Source organism: Lagopus leucura, unplaced genomic scaffold, assembly GCF_019238085.1.
Source record: "Lagopus leucura isolate 7727_CA_CO unplaced genomic scaffold, USGS_WTPT01 Super-Scaffold_100027, whole genome shotgun sequence".
Lineage (NCBI taxonomy): Eukaryota > Metazoa > Chordata > Aves > Galliformes > Phasianidae > Lagopus > Lagopus leucura.
In genome coordinates this window covers 551,638-574,716 of record NW_024962278.1, presented here as the reverse complement: position 1 = coordinate 574,716, position 23,079 = coordinate 551,638, and the positions used below count along the sequence as shown (strand labels likewise).

General features: G+C 48.0%; 1 protein-coding gene across 1 annotated transcript in view; it reads left to right on the top strand.

The window, feature by feature from the left end:
* CTNNA1 (catenin alpha 1) overlaps positions 1 to 23,079 on the top strand; it is a 106,555-nt gene extending 83,476 nt beyond the window's left edge. The window contains exons 11-18 of the mRNA XM_042880642.1: positions 4,263 to 4,419; positions 9,534 to 9,734; positions 10,762 to 10,913; positions 13,531 to 13,641; positions 15,449 to 15,630; positions 16,400 to 16,505; positions 20,083 to 20,217; positions 22,105 to 23,079. Of these exons, the coding sequence (XP_042736576.1) occupies positions 4,263 to 4,419; positions 9,534 to 9,734; positions 10,762 to 10,913; positions 13,531 to 13,641; positions 15,449 to 15,630; positions 16,400 to 16,505; positions 20,083 to 20,217; positions 22,105 to 22,392 (1,332 nt within the window). The 3' untranslated portion in view covers positions 22,393 to 23,079. The remainder of the gene's footprint in view (positions 1 to 4,262; positions 4,420 to 9,533; positions 9,735 to 10,761; positions 10,914 to 13,530; positions 13,642 to 15,448; positions 15,631 to 16,399; positions 16,506 to 20,082; positions 20,218 to 22,104) is intronic.

The window sequence follows — 23,079 nt, the reverse complement described above, 5'->3', positions numbered from 1 at the left end:
CACTGCATGGCCCCTGTCTGTGGGCTGACAGCAAGAAAACAGAGCGAGTGAGGGGTGATGCGTGGTGCAGCCCTGGCTTGGGCAGCTTCAACAAGAGCCTGCTTCCCCCAGCCTTGTACCTAAATCACTTCTCTTGGGGTCTCCTCCCCTTTATTTCAAAACTAAACAAAGCACACACACACAAAAAAAACCCCAAAATGCCAACATGAGAACAACCCAAACCAAGAGTTAACTCCCCATATTTGGGCTGTAAAGAACAGGTGTTTAGTGAGGAGAGGGGAGGTGTGTGGGTGCTCCTTGGTGGGGCACAGCAGCATCCTAAAGCCAATGCCACAGGAAACAGGGCAAAATGCAACCAGCTGCAGAAGGAGCAGCGTCGTACAAAGAGCAAAAGGTCCTCATGAAAAAGATTGAGGCAAAAATGACATAAAATTAATGCTTGCAACCACTGACTCAACTTGTTATGTAGCTTATGGGTGTTGTGTGCATTGAGATCATCTTAAGGTACAATAGGTAAGAATTGCAAAGCAAATCAAGTAATTTTCTTCTCCCGTGTGAACTTTCTTCTTTCGGCCCTGCCAGCCAAGTGCTCAGAATGGCTCTTTGTAGGAAAAACAAATGTGCAGGAGCTTTCTCCTAGCTTCTGTGTCAGTCTTCCAGATGCGGGGCCAGAAAGTTTTTCAGTCTTTAATCTCTATTTTCAATAGGGAAAGAAGCGAAACAAACAAACAGGCCAAAAAGCAGATTGTTCCCACGAGGCTGTGAGCTGCAGATTGAGCCATCGCCTGCAAGGCTTTGGATCCCCAGCCTCCCCTGTGTCAGGGCAGGGCTGCCAAGGCCTGGCTGCGGCTGCAGGCACAGGAGAGCTGCTCCAGGATGTGCTGGAACGGCGGCGCTGAGCGCTGGGCTGAGTGCAGCACTGCAATTGCTGTATGAAACAAAGCATCGATAAAAATAGTGTGTTTTCTTGCCATGCTTCATTTCCTTCTGGATAGTCTCAAATGTCCCTGTTTGATTCTTTTCTTTGTACAACTTCAGTGAGTCATTGTGATCGCAGTGCTCTGGCAGAATTTTGAGAAGCTCTGAAATACAGAATATTTCCCTGCATTGCCAAGTGTTTTACGTGGAAGCAGCTACATTGCAGGTAGTCTTGCCATATTCTGCCTATTTTTGGACTAGATGTGTCCTTCACACAAGTTATTTGTATTGTAAATGATTTCACACAGTTAAATGCCCAGTGTTTGGTGTTTTTAAGCAGGAATAATTGTGTACTTCCATCAGTCCCTTCGCCCTTACTCCAAAATGTTTGGTTTAGACAATGAAGGAATTGCAGTGCCCACCACTCCCAACATACATAGACACAGGAGATCCCATATTTCTGTCCTTCTGCCAAATCTGTCCAAGCATCTGTTAGAAAATAAATCAGTTGCTCTGTAGTGGATACCAGACTCACGTAAGAGTGTATTTACCTGGAAAGTTGGGGTTTTTTTAGGATTTTATCAGTAATCCCTGGGATATGGGATATCATCTGGGAATCCCAGGTGACGGCCGGGATAATTTGTCGATGTAAATCTTAAGCTTTGCATGTTTGCTAGAGTGAAGGGTCTGATTCCCCTAGCTAAGACTGGATGTTGCGACCACTGTGCAGATGGAGATCCAGATGCTAAATGTGTGCGAGTGGATTTATGGCTGTGAGAGTTTGTGCTATGAAACAGGACTCCGGGGTGCGTCAGCTCTCCTGAATTTCCTCCTGACGCACGTGCAGGCGTGCACACCTTCGTGAGGCTGTCTGCACTGAGCTGCAGTTCTGGCTTTGGCTCTGCAGAGCTACTCAGCAGCCTTTGATTTCCCCACCTCTACATCATCCACATGCTGGCTGCTTTCTAAACACAAGGCAGGTCTGTTTGTAAGGGAGATCTCACCTGCTAATTTTGCTCGGTAGATTTGTTAAGATGCCTTTGAGGTGACTGTTCCTTTCTGCTGGTGTAACTGCAAAACAAGGATCCTATTCCAGATGGGTGAGCAGACTGCCTGAAGGGTAATGGTGCAGCTTGTGCCTCCTGCATTTGAATTTGGTGGCAGTGCCTTATTTGAGCTCTTTGAGTACTTGCTGAACCCTCTGTCTATGACAGCTCTTCCGTTAGATATGAAGAGCTGCTTAATGTGGGCATCTGGGGTTAGGCATGTGCTGCTGACAAAGATTAATGGTTCAGCCAGCTGCTGCTGTCCAGACATACATCACACAGGCACGCAGGCCATATGCTCCATCAGCAGTGGAGCTGACCTGTCTGAGTGCTTAAAATGTGTTTTCATACCTGGTGTTAGCCAGGGTGGCTGGGAGAGGGGAGGAGAAAGCATCCTGAGCCCTGGCATTGCTGTCTTGTGTCTCTGCAGTAGTGGTTGTTAGCAGATTTGTGGAGCATTAGCTGTTTTCCCCATTTTGTTTGTGTATTGCTCATCATTTTGCATTCATCTTCGTAAGACTTTGGATATCTAGATTGTCACTGATATGTGACATACATACATGAGGTTACATACATGAGGCCAAGGCAAGAAATGGCAATGGCCAGTCTTAGGAACCAGCCCCTGTGACCAGAAAATGGGCTTCCCTTTCTAAAACCTCTTTCTGATTGATTTTAAGTTTTGAACTTAATTCCTATGCGTGTCACAAGGCTTTTTACAGAGCTCCCAGGGCTGGAGAGCCACAGTCCCATGGGCAGATTGAAGCACTCAGAGCAGCCTGCACCCCACGGCTCCCCAAAGGGACTCCTGCTCCTGCAGCTGCTTGCACAGGCAGCACAAATTCCAGGTTTCATTTTGAGGCAGGGGAACAGCAGAGGACTGACGTTGCTCAGGAAGGACAGGGGCAGTGCTGCATTGCCAGGAGTCAGAGCTGTGTTTCAGCCCAGCAGCTCTCCTGACCAGACTGTGGTTTGTGCCAGGTTGTTTTTTACCTTTGCACACTTGTTACATCAGGCTCACTTGTAGATGTGACCAAAATTCCCAGCCTCCATCTGCAGCTGCGGTGTGGCAGCCTGCAGAGCAGGACAGCTTGGCTCAGGCACTGTTGGTTCCTAGCATCCCTTGGGTGAATCAGCCTCCTCCTCCTGATTCATTCGGCACCATCGTGATATCTTTAACATCGTCATCGTTTCCGTGTTTAGTGAGTTATATCTTCTTTTAAATGCTTTGTGACACTTCCAAATGAAGCAGGTAGAAAATGTCGATTTTGGAAAAGCAGGAACATCTGGCACTTACATGTTTTGTTCAACAGCTTTGTGAAATTAATGCGGTCCTGAAGTAGAGAAGAAAAATCACACGTTGAACTTACGAGTTAATTAGCTCTAACGCTCTAGCTTGAAAACAAGATTAGGATTGTCATGTTGGTCTGACTGGAGGTGTTCCCGTGCCTGGCATGTCTCCAGGTCGTTTTGCTAACACACACAGGAGCCAGAGCGGATGCTGGAAGAGGAGCAGGCTTTGTGGCTGCTTCCTTCCCACACCTGGAGAGGCTTTTTTTGACATTTAACTGACCAAGGAGTTGGCAGAGCGTGGATTCGTTACCCAGCAGTGTGTAACACTTCTGCTTGGCAGAACAGTAGGATTAGAAGGAATTACATCCTAACAGAGAGCTCGAAAAAAACGTGCAGGGGTGTTTGGGAGGAGCAGCAGGGGAGCACCAAATACCCTCTCCTCCTGTTTCCTGCCTAATCCAGCTCTTCCAGAGCCGTGACAGAAGACTTGAGCTCTTGTAACAATTACTGGTGAGGTACGGACTAAAATTTGAAGGAAAAGAAGATAAACACAGAATATATCTTGAATTCTGTATTTGTGTATTGTTCCTGCTTCAAACTGTCAACTTAATCTGTTTGGACCTTTTTTCTCAGGTTCTGGTGAGTAGCTTAGGAAATGCAGCCTCCAGTGAACCAACATCATCACGTCTGAATATTTAACAACATAACCTGTGCTCAGAAAGGTGCTGTGCCTTTTTAGCATGAGCTGTTAGAGAAAGGTGCAGCTGGCTGGTGTGAATACCTGCCAGGTGTCCTTGAGTGTAATAAGTGACCATAATAAATGTGGGAGCACATGTCAGTTGGGTGTGAAAGCATCAGAATAACAGAATAAACACTTTGGTGTTTAAACAACAAGTTCCTGAAAACTTACTAAACTTGCTTTGTTTGCTGCTGAGTTCATTGGATAAACATACAGAACCTACTTGTTTAGTGAGGAGCACGTTCTAAAAATCCAGAGGTGTTTTGCAGGTCATCAACGCTGCCCTGGCCCTGGCTGCAAAACCACAAAGCAAGCTGGCCCAGGAGAACATGGAGCTCTTCAAAGAGCAGTGGGAGAAGCAAGTCCGCGTGCTGACGGACGCCGTCGATGACATCACCTCCATCGATGACTTCCTGGCTGTGTCAGGTAACGGGGAGGCTCTGAGGAGCAGACTCCTCACTGGGCTTGTTTCTGGAAACCAGTGGTGTCCACACATGGTGGAGTCCCTCGTTTTTGGGAGGATTGGTGTTGGTACACTGCACCTGGCAAGCGCTGAGTGTGATGTAAAAATAGAGCAGGAGATGTTGGCACAAGGAGAAAAGGTATCTTTCCAAGTGTGAAAGCAGCGATAGTTTAGTTAGCAGGTACTCTAGAAACTTGTCATTGCTCTTACAGAGTGAGCATGCATAAATGTATATATTTACATGTCAGCAGACAGATCGGCTCAAATATAGCGAGAGGCACTTTGAATCTCTGGGTCTGCAGTTGCTGGTGAGCTTGGCACGGATTGCATGGAGCTCCTGGAGGCAGAGCGCACTGCGAGCAGCGGCGCAGCAGGAAATGGGAGCGTTAAGGCTACGAACTGCAGAAAGCAGAATCCCTCCCTTCACCTCGGACTCTTCTTACCTCATGAAAAATTAACATCCAGCCATAATCGTACAAGTTAATTAAAACTGTTCATATAGAAAACGTTCTGTGAATATTTTTAATCACGTCGGTTTTACTAATGTTTTTAAGGAAGATCAGATACTTATCACAATACATTAATAATTCCATTTGTCACAGTGATTGCCAAGATAACCTGTTTTATCAGCATCAGATGATAAAGACCCACTAGTAGCTGCTGTGACCTAGAAATAATAGGGGCATTTTTATTTTCACGTCCTCTAATTCCACTTGAGTCAGAGGACACAGAGCTATAACACATGAGTTGTGGCTGCACTAGCTTTCACAAATTGCCACTACAAACCCAGGGCCTAATTTTCCTGGTGCAAACAGACTGGAGCATCTCCAGTGACCTAGAAAGCCAAGTCGTAAAGCGATATTTCACGGGAGGACGTGTGGGATCGGAAGCACCGAGCGAGCGTATCTAGAAAGTGCAGGTGAAAATACAGATAACAAAGAGTTATCAGTATTATCGTGTGTGTTTTATGCCCTGGGTTCTGAGTAAAAGCTTTGTGTGCAGTGAGTTAGCAGAAGCTTACTCGGCAATTGAACGTCCTCGTTCTCGTTATCTTTCTGCGTGTTCTTCGTTGCAGCAGCAGCTGAAATTGCACAGCTGTGAGGAGCCTATTTCTGGGGAAATATATTTAGAGAGAATTGTGTGCTGAAGTTCATGGCTCCATTTGGAGTTTGTCCACGAGCGTACAAAACATTTTAAAGAGAAAAGGCTGTTATTCTGCGGAACTGCAGCCCGCTTGAAGCCGCCTGGCTGTGTTTGCCTGCTGGTGGGGCTCAGAATGGGTCGGAGCAGCGGGACCGAGTGGTCGCCTTCCTTGTGCAGCCCCCTCGTGAGATGGGTACCTCTGAGGGGGCAGTGGTGGTGCTGCCCTGCTCCTGAACAGCTCTGAAAGCTGCAGGGCCTCGGCAGCAGGCATTTCTGTCCTGGGGCGGCGACTGGCTGATGCAGAGGGCCGCTTTCCTGCCCCATGTGCGAGGCCGTGGAAATGCCACGCTCACACTTAGAGACTGCTTCAGATGCTCGAGTGCCTTCAGCGATTGTTTGTGTTTGCTGCCTTATCAGAGAGGCGTTTGAAAAATATTAAAGCAATAAATATTGCTTCGAGTGTTATTTGTTTGAACTTTGATAAATGCTTTCCATATAAATGCCGCTGCTGCAGTTCTCTGCTAAAAGTCGAAACGTGTCTTTGGATAAAATGGTGATGGCTGTGATTTATGCCAGGTTCCCTTTGGGGTTATTGGGATCTTTGAGCACAGTGGGGTTTATATAGATTGCTAACTGGGATGTAAGCAAAATAAAAAAGTGTTGTTGCAGCCTGTGTGTTTGTGTACAGCATCACATTCCTGCAATGCCCAGCATAAAACTCATGCTTTGTTGATCCATTTATGCTAGAGTTGTTATAGTTAAGAAAAGGTTTGATGAGAGAGACATTCATTTTAGGTGATAGCAGATTGTTGTGCAGGATGAGGACACCTGACTGTGCAGTGTTGAGGTTGGCTTTACGAAGAGCACAGCATGAGAAAGGCTCTGTTAGGATGGACAACGGTCTGGCAGTGGCTAATTGTTAGGGCCTAGGAAATTAGTGACAGGAGACTCCTAAAGACTAAGGATCCTCCCCAAACGCTCCCAGCCACGAGTGTTGGCAGTCCAGGGAGCTCCAGCAACAGAGATGATGCCTTCTGAACAGTTCTTGACAGGCTTTTCTCTGTACGCTCGAGTTAGTTGCTCTTTCAGCCATTATCACCCCTTGACATCTCCAGCATCTTGTGCACAATTCACAGCCTTAGCTGTGCTCCATGTGAAGATCCTCCTTATTTTTGACACATCACCTATTTGGTCCAGTTGATGCCCCAGTTGTAGAAGGTGGGAAGGGTTTTTTCACTTCATGCTGTGTGTAAGTGTACAGACCTCTGTCCTGTGCCTCCTCAGTCATCTCCTTGACTGCAGTGTCTGTTCGTTATTCCTCATTTCAGAGCTCTTCAGTACCTCTTGTGATTCCTGTCCCCTGATGAGTCCCATCCCCTAGCACTCTGCCTGTGGTTCCCACTGATTCTGTCCTTCAGTTGCTGGTAGCACTGTGTAAAAAATCAAATCCAGTATTCTGAAGTCCCCTGGTTCTCCTTCAGGACCCTCTTCAAAACCATTCCAGATGCTGCCTCCTGTTGTGGTGCTGATGGAGGTTTGAGCTGGAGATTGCCCATCGTGATGGAGCTGTTTCTTAAGAGCCTCTGGATGAAGACTTGTGGTCACACTGATCGTCCTTATTACAAAATGAAAACTGCTTTTAAGTGTATGAACATGCAAGTGTTTGTTTGTAACCACATCTGCTGGCACCGTGGCTTCACCTGGTTTCTCCAGTGTCCCTTGTCAAGAAAAGGTCCAGCATGGAGATGGTTCTGAGACCATCCATGGGAACGTGGTAGAAAAGCAGAATTACATCTGTGACTTAAACTTGGGGAACTTGCTTTTATATTTTGGTCCTCTTTTAACCCCCAGCACCCCCATGACAGCCTTGTTAAGGTATTTAGAAAAGGCATTCCTGAGCCCTTTGGTGGGGAGCTGAAGGTGCACTGTGGCGCTGGAATGAGGATGGACAGTCACAGGGGCTTGAATTCTCGTAGCTTTTCACAGTTCTTTGAATGTCCTGGTTTGCTCTAAAAATATTTTCTACTAGGAAGACATGGCCTGTCCTCTTACCTTCTCTTAGCTTGTCACCAATCCATTTTTCCCTGTACTTACTTCAGTAGGATGAGATCACTTTGCTGCTGCCGGTGTTCCGTTCTGTGTTACCTTCTGTTGCCGTGAGATTTTTCTCCTGCTCAGCAGCACCAAGGCTGATGTAGGACAGCTCTGTAACGTCCCTGAAGGTGATGGTGCTGAACCCATGTGTCAGCATTTCCCTGCCCTGCACCTTGGCCTCAGCAGATGGCATTTGGCGCCGAACACCCGTGGCCTGCGTGCCTGTAGGACAGGTAGGAGTGTGTGCACTGCCAGCACGGAGCGGTGTCACATCTCATCTCCTGTCACCCAGCTGCAGAGCAGGAGCAGAGTGGATGCCTCTGACAGTCCTGCGCTTCCCCGCAGCTTTGCAGGCTTCCTTTCACATCCTTCTGGCCGCTTTGCATCTGCAGAAGGCATTAAGTGGTCGGCAGCATTTGAACATCAGTTCTCGTTTCGCCCATGCCCTTTATTAAAGCCCATATCATCTGGAGAAGCTCTTAAATGATCTGTGGCTTACTTTATTCTTTTAGGAACTCAAGCAATAAACATTGTGTTATTTGGCCTGACACTGATGCTTTTCTCTTCGCCTTTGTAACTTGCAGGGCTGTCTCTTGCTTTAATTCTGAGCCTGTGCGTGCTCCTTGCCGGGGCTGTTGCAGCACGGCTGCCTGCTCACTGAATTGTCAGATCACTAACAAACCTGCGCTTTCCTCTTGTAGGGCCACATCCTGCCCTCAGCTGAACTTCTCCAGGCTGAGTTCCTTCGGAGGTGTTTCACAAGTGCACTGTTTGTCCAGGCTGCTTACACAGGTCTGGCAGCATTGCATCTGGCTCTGCTAATTTTATGTAAATTGGGCAGAGCTCTTCCAGCAGCAGTCCTTCCAGCCAGTTCTTACGAATCCTCCCTCAGCTCCATGTGCTGCTCATCTCTCCCAGCTCGTGCAAAACAGCTCTCTTACCACCTGGGCAGGGAATAGAAGCTGGGAATGATTTAAGGGACAAAGCAGGGATGCTTCCAAGGAGGCATCTTATGATGTTGGATTGCAGTGTCAAATCATTGCTCCTGATGTATCAAAGAAGTGTTTGACAGAGTTTGTAAGAGCAGAGTTTGTGAGTTCTGGGTAGGTGTGTGCTGATGAGCACCCAAACCTCTCCAGGCATTTTCAGAAATCTCTTGAGGGTTTTTACTCATTTGGAACCTCTTGAGCTTGATGAGCAAAGGAAAACATGTCTATTAGAATGTATTTTCTTAAAGCAAATTACAAAAGGAGGTTTTATGGCTTTCTGTTTTCTTATGAGGCAGTGAGTACTCCACTGCTGGAACACTTTTGGCATAAATCAGTGCACGTGTTACCTGTCTTAATGCGTGCAGAGGGCTAACAGTGTGATACCATCCCATGGTGTGTGGTCGTAGGAGAACTCTATGTAGGAGGCCAGAAACGTGCACCCAGTGCCCCTGTCTGTCAGGGCATCGGTGGGTGAGGTGTGGCCTGGGCCACGTACGTGCAATGACAGCGGGAGTGGCTTGCAGGTATTTGGAACACGGGCTTTGGCAGCCCAGGGCTGGGGCATGGGGAGAAACGAGTTGAGGGAAGCTGCAGCTGAAGCCAGCTTTTGTGTTGGCAAAGTTGAGTACAGAAAGGGGACGAGAGGTTTGGATGCCTCCAGATGAGCGGACCGCTGGTTCTTGGTTTGGACAGACAGCTGTTTGCTGGTTGTAGCAAGCTTAAAAATTAATGCTTTACAGCAACTAGCTGGAGGTTTTTTAGAGCAGGTCACACGCTGAGAAATTGTAATGCTGATGTACACGACAGAAAAGAAGATATTACCGTCTAAATCCTCCTTCTTTTACCACCAGAGAACCATATTTTAGAAGATGTAAACAAATGTGTCATTGCTCTCCAAGAAAAAGATGTTGATGGTTTAGACCGCACAGCTGGTGCAATTCGAGGACGTGCTGCTCGAGTCATTCATGTTGTCACCTCTGAAATGGATAACTACGAACCTGGAGTCTACACCGAGAAGGTGCTGGAAGCCACGAAGCTGCTGTCCAACACAGGTAAGGCAGCTCTTCCAGGACCCCGGGTTCACGCTGCTTCCAAGTGGGTGGGCAAACGGACAGCAGCGTGCCCGTGATACCTGTTAAACACTCCATTTACATACTGTAATGAAAATTAGTGGGAGTTATTTGCAGAGCTGTTGCAAAATGAGAAAAGTAATTTTGCTTTGTTGACTGGCTTAAAACTCAGCAGCACAAAAGGTCTCCCTGGCTGTGCTGGCTGTCAGCCTGAGCCGAGCCAGGTGGCAGTGCCAGGAATGAGTCCCAGACAGCGAGCCAGGGCTTGTGGGCACGCCGGGCATCTTGCAGTGCTGTACCACGATCTGGAAGGGTTTCTGCTGCATTGCCCCAGCAGAATGAGCGTGCATTTTTGTATAGCTTGTAAAAGAAGCACTGTAGGTCGCAGTCCCCCATGCCATAGAGTAAATGTGGGTGTTGCTGTGACCTGGCTGGTAACATCCATCTAGGGTAAGAAATGGTTCTGGGTGCTTTAATGAGTGCTATGCTAAGGATCAGTTGCTGTTTTTGTTTTAATTACAACTTTGATGAAGAATCACGGGTGGCACTGAGGAGCCAAACAGACTGCAGATGGCTCTGAGATGTTCTTCCTGCGGCAGTGAATCACTGGGGCACAGAGGTGCAGGCTGCCCTGCTCAGTGCCTTGCTCAGCCCCGGCCTGGTGATGGTAACGTGTCCCCACAGTGTCTAGAGGCATGTTAAACAAGTGCTTAACGTTGTATCCCATAGACTGTAACTGCTTTCCCAGGACTTTGCTCTTTGTGCACTAGGAGGGTGGGATAAACTTTTCACTGTGTGTGGGGGAAGAAAACAAGTAGCAGCAGAATAAACACAAAGTGCAGTGGAGATAGGACTGAAGCAAGGGTGTTGGTGTTCATTTGTAAGAAATGTTTCCAGTTTAAAGGGAACTATTGCACACTTTCCAGCAACAGTTAACAGCACACCTCACCTATGAGGGTATCTGTGTTACTGGGTTGGAAATGACGGCTCTTCTGTGCTCTTAATACAGTTATGCCACGGTTTACTGAGCAAGTAGAAGCTGCTGTGGAAGCTCTGAGTTCAGACCCTGCTCAGCCAATGGATGAAAATGAATTTATCGATGCTTCGCGACTGGTGTACGATGGAATCAGGGATATCCGGAAAGCTGTATTGATGATCAGAGTGAGTGTCACTTACCTCAGCTGCTTTCAGTCTCTGCTCACTTTCCCCCAGTTACAACACATCAATTTTATTCCAAGCAGACTGCGTAAGATTTTCATTTAGCTCATGTTAACGTTCTCAGTCTTAAAAAGTGCTAATCACTCTGTGGAGTACTTCAGAAGTGCGTGTTGACTCAGATTCATTAAACAGATCTGAGCATCAATGATAGCCTTGAGTGGTGATGCTAAATACCCTTCACGCATCTTTTATAAAATCATGTTAATGCCTCGTTTATTAATGTGCTAAATCAGTGACCTTTGATTTAACAATTGCGGGTGAATTCCTACTGTAGATGCTTTTTCATGGTTTAAGAGCCTCAAAGTAAAGCTTAATGTTTCTTTCTTAAGTAAATTTTGAGAATTAATGCTGGTTAGCTGAAAATGGGTTTAGAGGAGCTCAGTCTGTAGTTCTCTCCAGGTTTCTATAGCTTGTATTCATTAATTGGCTAACCTCGTTAAAAAGAGAGCGGCTCACAGACCTGGGGGCAGCAGCGAAGGGGCAGAGGAGCTGCTGCAGTTGTTTGGAGGGACGCAGAGCACAGCTCTGGCTGAGGCCGGCCTACGGGCAGATCTCTAGAGCAGCATGGAGAAGAGGGGCAGGAGCCAGGCGCAGCAAACAGAAGTGTGGAGCTTTTATTCCTCGTTTGCTTTCCCCTGTGCCCCCCGACTCCAAGCTGAATGCCTCGCAGCTGAACTCGCCGTGTCTGCGACAACCCATGCAGATGCATCTCGGTAGATTGACAGCGCACAGCCCCACAACATATGTGATTACAGTAACCATTGCAGTTCTGTCTTCCATGTTTGCTGCTTAAAGCAAAGAATCAGATAGAAAATCAGAAGAAAAGCTGACAGCCACATATGTGCTCTCCGTATAATTCCCTTGTATTTACGCTCGGGATTTATAGAGAGCCAACATTATATGAAGATATCAGTGCTTTCCTGCTCTGCAGACGAGCTAATTGGATTCACCCCCTGCTAGAGTCCTTGTTATTCAGGACATGGGAGCAGGGCTGCCAATTGCACGTCGGCAGTAATTAGCAGAGCTGGCAGTGCCAGGACTGCTGACATTTCCCCCTGTCGCTGATGTCAGGGTGCCAGTCGCTGGCGGCAGCACACTGCTGACACATTGGCGACCTATAAAAAAAGTCAAGGTGTTGTTATTTGTTGTCCAGAGGGCTGTAAGGTGTAGAATGCACTTAGATAAAAGAGAAGGTGCAGAACCCCCACTTCCGCAGGCCGGGGGCTCTGGCTGAGCGCAGGCACGGCCGCCCGGCAGCAGGATGCTGCACAGCATGGCTGGGGCAGCACGCTGGCTGACCCTGAGCCCCGGAGCTTGCTGCTTGGAAACCAGAAGGAAAAGTAATTTCTTTACCTGACTTTTGTGCTTCTGCAGCCTGTTTTCAGAAGTAAAATCTCACTCTCTCTGTAGTTATTGAAACAAAGCTCTTTGCTCTCTGGTCCCCAGGCAACCTCCTGTCAGCCCCAGAAGAGTCTTTGCCCCCGGGCTGTGGGACGGACAGGAAGAGAAGGGGCTCTGGCGTTGTCAGCATCTTCCTAAAGATGTGGCAGAATGGGTTTGGGGGAATTTTTACCCTTTTCTTAAAACACTGCTACACCGATGTACTCAGCACTGTACGTCCCTGCCCAGTTCTTAAAGGCATGGGCAGCAGCTGGGGCCCAAATAGTCTGTGTCTCAGTTGTCAGCACGCTCAGCCATCTCTGCTTTTTTGCAACTCTTTTCATAAGTGTTTATATTTTAAGTATATTATGAGATGTCTGCATCAGTGTCAGGGAACAAGTTTATGAAATTGAGCATGGGAAAGAAACCTGAAGAGCAAGGACTTTGTTTGCATTTTGTCTATTGATCACAGTTCGTGGCATTGATCAGCAAAGTTCTTTGTTGATCCAGCTCTGCAGAACTACCATCAAGTTCTTAGCAGAGATGCATGCAGTATGTTAACAAACATGCTGTTTGAACTGATAAGCTTTGTAAAAATGTTGCCAGCCATAGACTGGCAGTAGCAAAAATAAATTCTAGGCGAGCGGGAAGTAGGTCAGCTGGGTTCAGCCTACAGCATAAAAGCTGGCCCTCACTAGCTAAAAATTTTAAGTTTCTCCTGGGGGATAAGACTAAATTTCGATACATTTTGTCTGTTGTTAATTCAGTCGATGCTTTGATTCATAATTGTGCTAAAGACGTCCGTGGTTGTGAACCAGGGCTTCAAGTTGTATGTAATTTTAGCTTCAGAATGTCAAGCGAAGCTTTTACATTTATCAAAGTTGCAAAAGGTGATGTTCATTTTGGAAAGACTTCTTCTGTATTTCAGCTCCTCTGTGCATTTGTGTCCTCTGACAAATCTCAGATGTTCAGTGACTGCTCAGTAATTTGGGGGATTTCTACCGTGTTTAACATGAGCACTCAGCTGTGCGTTCCACACGCAGGCCTGATGCACCTTCCTGCTCAGAACATTGAGTCATTCTTACCTTTGTTTGTTTCCATTCTCACAAACACGGCGTTCTCTTTGGTTTTAGAGCCATTCAAACTGCTGTCTGATCTTGGTGCACTTCTCTCCCCTCAGACCCCCGAGGAGTTGGATGATTCCGACTTCGAGACGGAGGATTTCGACGTCCGAAGCAGAACAAGCATTCAGACAGAAGATGACCAACTCATTGCTGGACAAAGTGCAAGGGTAAGGAAGAAGTCGGTGTGTTAGCAGAGCCTGTCCTGCTTTCAAGAAGCAGCTCAGCTCGTATTGAAGATCCAGGTTAAATGTTGGTGGAAACGTTAGATCAGAAAGCAGCCGTTCTGTTTCCAGTTTCCTTTGGAAAAGGAGTTCAAGTGAGATGCAGCAGTGCTGGTGGACGGATGGCACGAACACTTGTGTGTTGTTGTAGGCGTTCTGAAAGATCAGAATGCTTTTCATACTGATGAGCTGCTCCAGAGAATCACACACAATCACAGAATGGCCAGGGTTGGAAAGGACCTCCAGGATCATGAATCTGCAACCCCCCGCCACAGGCAGGGCCACCAACCTGCACATTTAATACCAGCCCAGGCTGCCCAGGGCCCCATCCAACCTGGCCTTGAACACCTCCAGGGGTGGACGGGGCATCACAGCCTCTCTGGGCAGCTGTTCCAGCACCTCACCACTCTCATAGTGAAGAACTTAATGGTTGGACTGGATGATCTTTTAGGTCTTTTCCAACCTTGGTGATTCTATGATTCTATGAACTTCCCCCTGACATCCAACCAGACACTGTAGGCACTGCCCTTTAGTTAGGCAAGGAGTGTGTGCAGTAACATACAGGACAGGTAATTGGGTTGTGTGGCTCCTAGTTACAACAGGCAAATACTGACTGTGTGGGCATGAAACTTTGCAGCTCAGGCAGTTTTTACAAAAGTTTTCTTATGCAGACGTTTGGCCACTGGGCCTTTAATCAAGACGATGTGGAAAGCAGCTGGAAAATGAAGTAATTTAAACTAAGTGAATTTCCTATGACTGTTAAAAATGAAAGCACTGGTACGTAATGCATAATCATTAACAGGTGATAGCTTAAAATTGGTACATGGAAGGAAAAGCAGGCCTTACCTGTGTTCTTGCTTGACGTGCTCCCTTCTGGATCAATAGCAATTTATCCTCTTGGGCAAGTGCCACAAAAGATTTTTCTGAAGGCTCTTTTTGCCCACAGCCAGACAGGAGCGGTGAGGCCTTATTTATCAAACTGCCACATTGGCTTTGGAGCCCTGCGAACTCCGAGTGCTTTTGTGCTCTCCCTCCTGGGGCTGCACCCTCCATTCTGTGCGCCTCCCCTCCTACTTACATGCAGACATTTCTCATTCACCTTTCAGCACGGTGCTGCCAGATGCATTTCACCCTAAAGCTCCTTTTCACCTGCTGCTGGAGGCACCAATGCTCCCAGTATTTATGAAGGCAAAGGCACTGAGGCTCATACAGGCCATAAACCTATGCTAGTAGATTTTATGCAGGAGTAAGCACATATTCTTTATTTCCACTTGCACTTTTCTCAGCATTCATGTTTCAAAATAGCATTTTTTGCCAGATCCATAATATTTCCTTTGTGCATTACGACACTGAAAGATACCCACTTGGGTATCCCACTTTGGATCCTCCTTCCAAAACTCTTTCATTTAGAGAAGAGGCAAGTCCCTCCTCGCCATGCTGCTGTTCCTTGATGGATGGTAACATGTGGCAAACATGGTTGGAGTTCACAGTTTTGCCATGCAGACGCCTGTGCTTTGGATGTCAGTTTGTCTGTCCGGGCATTTTTTCTTCTTTAGTGCTGGTAGTAATTCATACAGCATAAACTTTGTGTTCAAAATGGAAGGAAATCATTTTGGAAACCCTCTAGGTGGAGGATTGCTATTAAAGTTTTATCCCCCATCTACACAACTTAAATTGGTTATCAGTGAAATGTTCCACAAGGCCTTCTGCACTGTGGCTGGAGGAGGCTCTGTGAGAAAGCTCTCTCTTTCAGGCTATCATGGCACAGCTCCCTCAAGAGCAGAAGGCCAAGATTGCTGAGCAGGTAGCGAGCTTCCAGGAAGAAAAGAGCAAATTGGACGCTGAAGTATCAAAATGGGATGACAGCGGTAATGATATAATTGTTCTGGCAAAACAAATGTGTATGATTATGATGGAAATGACAGACTTCACCAGGTGAGTCTTCTTAATTTGTGCACACAGCACCTTCCCTCAGAACTGCCTGAGATGGGGCTCCTTTTTAGCAGTCCTGCTTCTTGTAATTTCCTGTAAATGTTAACCTGTTAAAGGCTGGGTGTTAACCTGGGAGAGGCGTTGCTGTGCAGTGATGCGGTGTAATGACTGTTTAAATTGATCTGTAGATGCATGCAGTTACTGCCTGGCATTCTTTATTTCTTCAGGGTGATCTGGTCCCAAAGAGTACGTGTATATGTATATATATATATATGTGCAACTAAACATATATATAGTTGTTCAGTTCTTTACAACATTAACTTCTATGGGCTTCTTGGTATTGCTGAGCTGCAAAAATAGTTCCTCACACAGTTATTTGCAAAAGAAAGAGTGTTTTTTTGATGGCTTTTGAAATCCATTTACTAGACTTCATACAACACTATTTCTTAAACTTGATGTTGCGTTCCATGCAAATTACAAATCTGTCTTCTAAAATGTTATCTCTCATCATAATTAGTTTGCTTGAAACAGTAAAGTTTTAAGATGTTTTTATTCCTGCATTTAATCTGAACGTGGGGAGAGGCTGCGGGGGGGATCTGCCTGGGAGGTGCATGAAGAGGCAGTAATGGCTGCTCCTGTGACCTGCCTGCTTGTGCAGCCTCATTTGTGCTGTCGGGTGTGTTTGTGCTGTAATAAGCAATAGAAAGTGCAGTATCTTGTTCAGTCTTGTGTTTTTCTGATGCTAGGAGGTGTGATCCGTTCTGTTTTACAGAGGTAAAGGTCCACTGAAAAATACATCAGATGTGATTAGTGCAGCCAAGAAGATTGCAGAGGCTGGGTCAAGGATGGACAAGCTGGGACGCACTATTGCTGACCACGTAAGTTGGAGGTCATTTTCATAACCCTTCAGCACAAATGAGCAACAGCAGATCTTTCGTACTGCAGACATGATGAATGCAACGTGTGCTTACTTGTGAGGTCCGGGCTGGTTTTCTGAACTGATGTCCAGAGTTGCATGGTAGTCTTCTCCTGCTTGCTGCTCTCCTGCCACCCTCAGCAGTGTAAGCAGCCAGATACGTCCAGCCATGAAACCTGCAGCTCCCTGGCTTCAACCAAGCACCTGTAATCTGGCAGCCCTGCTCTGTGCCACGCAGCAGCCAGGCCAGTGCCTCTAAGTGAGCAGGGCTGGATCAGCTCCTGTTGTTTTCATCGTGCTCGGGCTGCCCAACACTTCCCAAAGCAATGACAAGGCTGTGTAGCCACGCTGTAATTACTGCACGTGGCCTATTTGCACAACCTGTAATATTATTTCTGAGGCAGCTTTTTAATATTGAACGATTTTCAAATGCCCCATGGATGAATGGTGGCCTCACCGTTCATGTCAGATCTGCCAGCATTATTCCTTCTGTCCAGCCAGAGCTGATGGAGATGTGGAGCCAGGAGTGCTGGGTGCTCTGCATCATCGCAGGCTGTGGTGCAGCTGCTGTGCTCTGTGTGCTACAGAATTTGGAAAGAATTCTGAAGGACTGAGCGTGGCCAGCTCAGGGTTTCTGCAACGCATCCTGTGCCACTGCACAAGCTGGGCTGGGCCAAGCAGAAACACCTTTGGTCTCAGTCCACACCCAAATAGCAGACATAATAATGCTCTGCCTTCAGAAGGTGCCCTGAAAGGCAAGTAGGTGAGGTCTGAGATCATGACTGCTATGAACTGTGTTTTGTGCAGCTGTTGCTTGCTTTTCAGTCTTGCTCTGAACGTAATTGATAATTCCAGGCTTCTAATGAAGCCATCTTACTCTGGAATTAAATCTTTGTAATGCAGATCTCTATTAAGTGTTGCATCAGGAGGACTTTGTGCTCACCTCAGTGTATTAATGGTGCAGTGAAAAACGTGTGATGAGGAGCAAAAGTGGGAAAGTGTTGTTTAAAATGGGGCTCCTTGCTGTAGCACTCCGCCAGCTGTATTTCTGGGGATCAGGTGCCATTGCTGCCTTAGGGAAACAAGGCGAGGAGCAGTTTGTGTTGGAGACCATGGGGGATCTTGGGCTGAAAGTTCACAGTGCTCCTTTTTCTAGTTCATGTGTTTTACACAAACCTGGTGTATGGGTTTCTGCACCGAGCAGTGCTGAAAGAGAGGAGGAAGGCTAAATGGCTGCTTTTAGTAGGCATCAAGTCGGTAGAAACGTAAAAGATGAAGCACAGGTCAGGAGATAAAACGAGCAGGAAAGCCCAGTTAGTCACTTTGACAGGAATACGGCTTTTTTGTGACTCCACACCCTGCTAATACATCCTCCTTACATATTTCATTCGATGTGCTTACGTGCTCTGTAGAAGCTCGCCGTAATGTAGACATAGCTGACAGAGGACTGCGTGCAGCCACTCTGCCTTCCTGTCACATGGCTGTGAGCAAGCAGAGCTGTCCTCGCGTCCTGCAGGCCACGTGGCAGTGGTGAATCACAGCCCTGGTGTGAGCACGTTGGGGCTCCCAGCTCCTGCTGCCAGCCAGCTTTACAACACAGTGCCTTCGAAACCATAAAAGCTGTTATCCCACCTATTTCATGTCTGCTGAGAAGCATCTAGCCATCAGCCTGCAGATTTCCCTAGAGGTATTCCATCCTTCACTCAGAGTAGCAGCCTGCTTGTTTTGAATGGGAGAATGTAAAGGAGTTATGAGTACAACACAAACAAAAATGATTTGCAGCAGGACAGCGATTCTCCGTTTTGTTTTTTTTAATGTAGAAATACTTAGAAAGGGAAAACCCACCCCATTGTGGTGCTGTGTAGCGATGGGAGGCTGCCCAGAGCCACATCCAGCCTGGCCTTGAGTGCTGCCTTTTATCTTGGGTAATGTCTCTTTGCAGACATCATTGGTTTTTGAACTGAATTCTCCGCTCTGCTCACAGAATTAGTGCACACCCTGTAGGCTGCGGGTTTCCCAGTCATGTCATATTGATGTCTACTATTGAGTAATATCTCCTGTCCTATTTTTTACTTCCCCACTGCTCTTTGGTTGCCTCCTGCCACCACAGGTAAGCACGCAGCAGGCTCTTAGTAATTCCCACCCATACAGCACCCTGAGCTGTGCACAACCCCCTGCCACAGTGCAGTGTGCATGTGTCAGCACTCAGCCTTAGCTGAGCTGCTCGGGAGATGGAGAGCATTTCCCAAATGCTAATGGCAGGGTTTCATTAGCTCTTTGGCCCACAGTGTTTGTGGGCTTTCTCTAAAACATCTTGCACTGCTGGCTGCTATTGATTCACTTAAGAAAATAACCAGCAGACCTCACCTCTTTGTTATTCAGTTTTCACTTCGCTGATGGAAAGCAGGAGAGAGCTGCAGGTGCCTCACTGTGTCCTTAGCTTGGCTGGGGGGCACGAAGGCGACTGCTGCCACCCCGACCACAGAATCACAGTATCACAGGGCACCACAGGGTTGTTACAGGTCACCTCCATGCTGAGCTGCCCCAGAGCTCTTCCTCCACAAAAAAGATGCTCCAGGCCCTGATGCTCTTTGCAACCCTCCACTGCGCTCTGTCCAGAAGATGCGTTCAACTGGAGGTCCCTGGTGGCAGGCAGGCTCAGAGAGCTGGGCTTTTCCTTTCTCTGGCAGGTGAGGACGGGCCATGAGGCAGTAGGCAGTAAGCCTGACTGCCAGCAAGGCTTTAAGCAGCAAATCGCCACCACATGTGAAGTTATTTTTCCAAGCCCACCATCTCTGTGGTCAGTCTTCATTTGACGGCGCCTCGTAGCACATCGGTGTTGGGGTGCAGTGTGTGGGGTGGGCAGTGCTGTTCTGACCTCTGGTGATGCTGTGTCCCCACCACAGCTGGGATGGCACTGCAGCTGCTTGTTGTGCAGAGGCGGTACTGGGAAGTGCTGGGCGGTGCTGTGGGGCATTGGAGGGCGTTTGGGTTCCCTGTGTGAATATGTGGGGTGCTGGAAAAAGCAAAACTGAAGAAGTTACTCCCATGGAATGGCTGAGTGCTTCAGCAAGCACTTGAGCAATTGTATTTTGTGCCAGGTGAGAGATCTCACTTCCACACTGCTGCAATGTGGGAACAGCTGTCAGGAAAATACCTGTTTTGTGGGATATCATCAGGTAACTGTTGGGTTTATCATCTGCTAGCTTATGGCACTTAAGGCTAGGAATGGGGGCTGGGTTAGTAGCAGCTACCTGGAATCTGTAGTCCTTGCTGCTGCTTCTGTCCAGCACAGAGGGAAGGCTGTGGGAGCCAGCTCAGCAGCCTGCAGGAGCCAGGTGCGTTCCCTATCTTCTTGGGCAGCTCAGGTTCCCACTGCCCTATTTACTGCTTGTAGGGTTTGTGTGTATTTAGCCACGTATTGAACAGTTGACTTCAGAAAGCCAAAGCTGAGAACTGCAGCAGTAAGCAGCAGTCAGAGTGGCTGAGCTGCAGCTCTCCCATCCCCACGCCAACCTTTGCTGTCTCTCTCCCTGCAGTGCCCAGACTCAGCTTGCAAGCAGGACCTGCTGGCCTACCTGCAGCGCATCGCCCTGTACTGCCACCAGCTCAACATCTGCAGCAAAGTGAAGGCCGAAGTGCAGAACCTCGGAGGAGAACTCGTTGTGTCTGGGGTACGTAGGGGTGTGGCTCTGCATGGTTCTTTCCTCAAGGGTAGCAACTGCTCATTAATGTTTGAAAGGAGAAAGAGTACAGAAAGAGAAGGGAATGCTTCTCTTTTCCACACTCAGTGTTTGAGGACAGGTTCGCTTTACTCCGTGCGATCTGCCGCTGTTCCAGATGGTATTTCACTATCAGGAAGGTTAAATCACTTCAGTCAGCGCAGCTGAACCCACCCGAGTATCTGCAGAGTCCTGGAGCACACGGGGTCCTGTAGTGCCCCCAGAGCTGCTAACATTTCTGAGCAGCCGTGCCCTGAGCAGTGCAGGGCTTTCAGCAGCTCTGAACTCTGTCCTGGGCTGCCCTGCAGCCATCGTGTAGCACGCAGTTGTTTCACTGCCCTTCCTGAAAAACTTCTTCCTAAGAGGGAGCTGAGGTGGCTCTCTGGGAGGGGGAGAGCAGAATGCACTGTGCCCTGCTGTATTCTTTGCCCTGGTTGGTTATGTGTAACCTGCAGTGCTTTTGCCCATCCACCTCCTGGGATGGGGATGGAGATGGAGGTGAGGATGGGATGAAGATGAGGATGGGATGGGATGAGATGGGGCAGGATGGATGTTTGGTGCCACGCAGCTCTGCTGCATGATGCGCTGCTCTCTGGGAGGCTGAAGGCATTGTGCTGTCAGAGGAGTGGATGTGTCATTACACAGTAATGTGGACTCCAGGGTTTTACTGCCATTATTCAGCTTCTTCAGAATTTACATACCCTCCTGCCATAAATTAGTTGTGTGAGCAGGCATCTGCCATCTAATCTGCCGCTTTATCTGCTCCCCTCCAATCTGCCCATGGGGCTGAGTGATGCTGGGGCTGTGTTCAGCTCTGTCAGGTTACAGGGGAAGGCCTTGAGTCTGCAAGGGAATTCCGTCAGCACCGGCGTCCTCCCCAACCTGAGGCAGCAAATATTTTGTGAAGGCAGAGCCGCAGCCCAGGCAGCTGGCACTGCACCCTGAGCAATCTGAGAGCTCCTTTAGAACAGCACCTCCTTGCTTTCAGTGCAGTGGATGGGATTCCTCCCGCTGTGAAGAGCCATGGAAGTAGTGGCAGGCAGTGCAGCGTTGGCAGTGCGATGGCTGGGGCAGGGGAGGGCAATGCTTTGCTGCGTGGCACAGCTCAGATTGCCACCACGGTACGCAGCGTGCAGTCCTCCAAGTCCTGCTCACACTGTTTGATGCTGGGCATTTTTTGCTTGGATTTTCCCCCAGCTCTTCCCTAGATGTACACATGCTGCAGTTTAAATGCGGAGAGGGAGCTGAGCTCTCATCTGCTGAGGATCGTTGGTATTTATGAGCAGCAGGTCCTGGTCTTGTGCGGGGTGGATGGGATGAAGCAGCCCTGCACAAAGCCCACAGTGCAGTCAGCCCCGCTTCGCCCGCACACACCTCAGCCCTCACCTCCTGCAGTGTGGCTCCCCATCAGCCACACACTACAGCTTCCAAAGTTCTCATTTTTAAGCTCCTGTCAGTAGAACCACCTCGCAAAGGGCTCCAGGCCTGGCTGAAGATAACACGGCGTTCCTCCCTTTGTAACATAACTTTATATAAACGTTTATTATCAGTAATTAAGATATTACCGTGATTTTAATTTTGTTAGAGAATAAGCTGCTTTTAAAGCTTAGTCACAAAAGCAAACAGCGAAACACGAATGCCTTTGGTTGCCATTAGCATGGAGCAGTGTGCAGGCATGGTGCTCCTCGGTCAGCAGGGGAACATCGCCGTGCCGTTGGGCTGCAGATTCTGAGGAGAACCATTCAGAGCAGCCGTAGTGGCTTCCAGCAGAGCCCGCAGCACTGCTATGGAGCTGCTCAGCCACTTTCACCTCGAGTAACTGCGCCGTTCCTCCGGCAGGTGGACAGTGCCATGTCCCTCATCCAGGCAGCCAAGAACCTGATGAACGCCGTGGTGCAGACGGTGAAGGCGTCCTACGTGGCGTCCACCAAGTACCAGAAGTCGCAGGGCATGGCCTCGCTCAACCTCCCCGCCGTGTCCTGGAAGATGAAGGCTCCGGAGAAGAAGCCCCTGGTCAAGAGGGAGAAGCAGGACGAGACCCAGACCAAAATCAAGCGGGCGTCCCAGAAGAAGCACGTCAGCCCGGTGCAGGCGCTCAGCGAGTTCAAGGCGATGGAGAGCATTTAGAGGTCTCTGTGTCGGTTGGTTTTTCCTTTAGGCCACTACTGCTACTTCCAGAACTCTACTTTTAATATTCTAAGGATTCTCAGAAGTTTACTACTCCTCAAAATGTATTTACTTAATATAATTTTGATAACTTTGTTTAGATCATGTGGGGAAATACTCAAATTACAAATCCTATCAGTATAGCTCCAGCCTGCGAGAGTGTGTTAATTTAGATTGCTTTTAGATTCCAGGGGTGTATTTCTAGCTGGAAATTATTTTGTATAATCTCGCTTTAAATGAAATATTCTATAACCAAAGAGGTTTCACAATAACACTAACAGTTAATGCTGATAGCTGAATCGTTCTGCTTGGAGACTGCTGTTTTGCCTTGTGATCAGGAGGGAAAAATTAGGTCTTTTCACCCGAAAAAAAAGTTTTAGAAATGGATTATTGTATGTATGTGTATTCCTGCTGGGAGGGGAGAGCCAGTGAGCAATGTGTGCTGAAAGGAGCACGAGAACACAGCGAGCACCTCCTGCATGGCACACAGCCGGGCAGGGCCAGGAGGGGCTGCGCTGCTCCCTGTGCTCTGCTTCCCATCCCTGCGCCCCCGTGGCTGCTGGCTTCTGTGTGACATGAGAGTGGTAATGCCTGCTTACAGACCGCCGATGTTGCTGCAGGACACAATAAAGTCGCTTTTCCCACCCA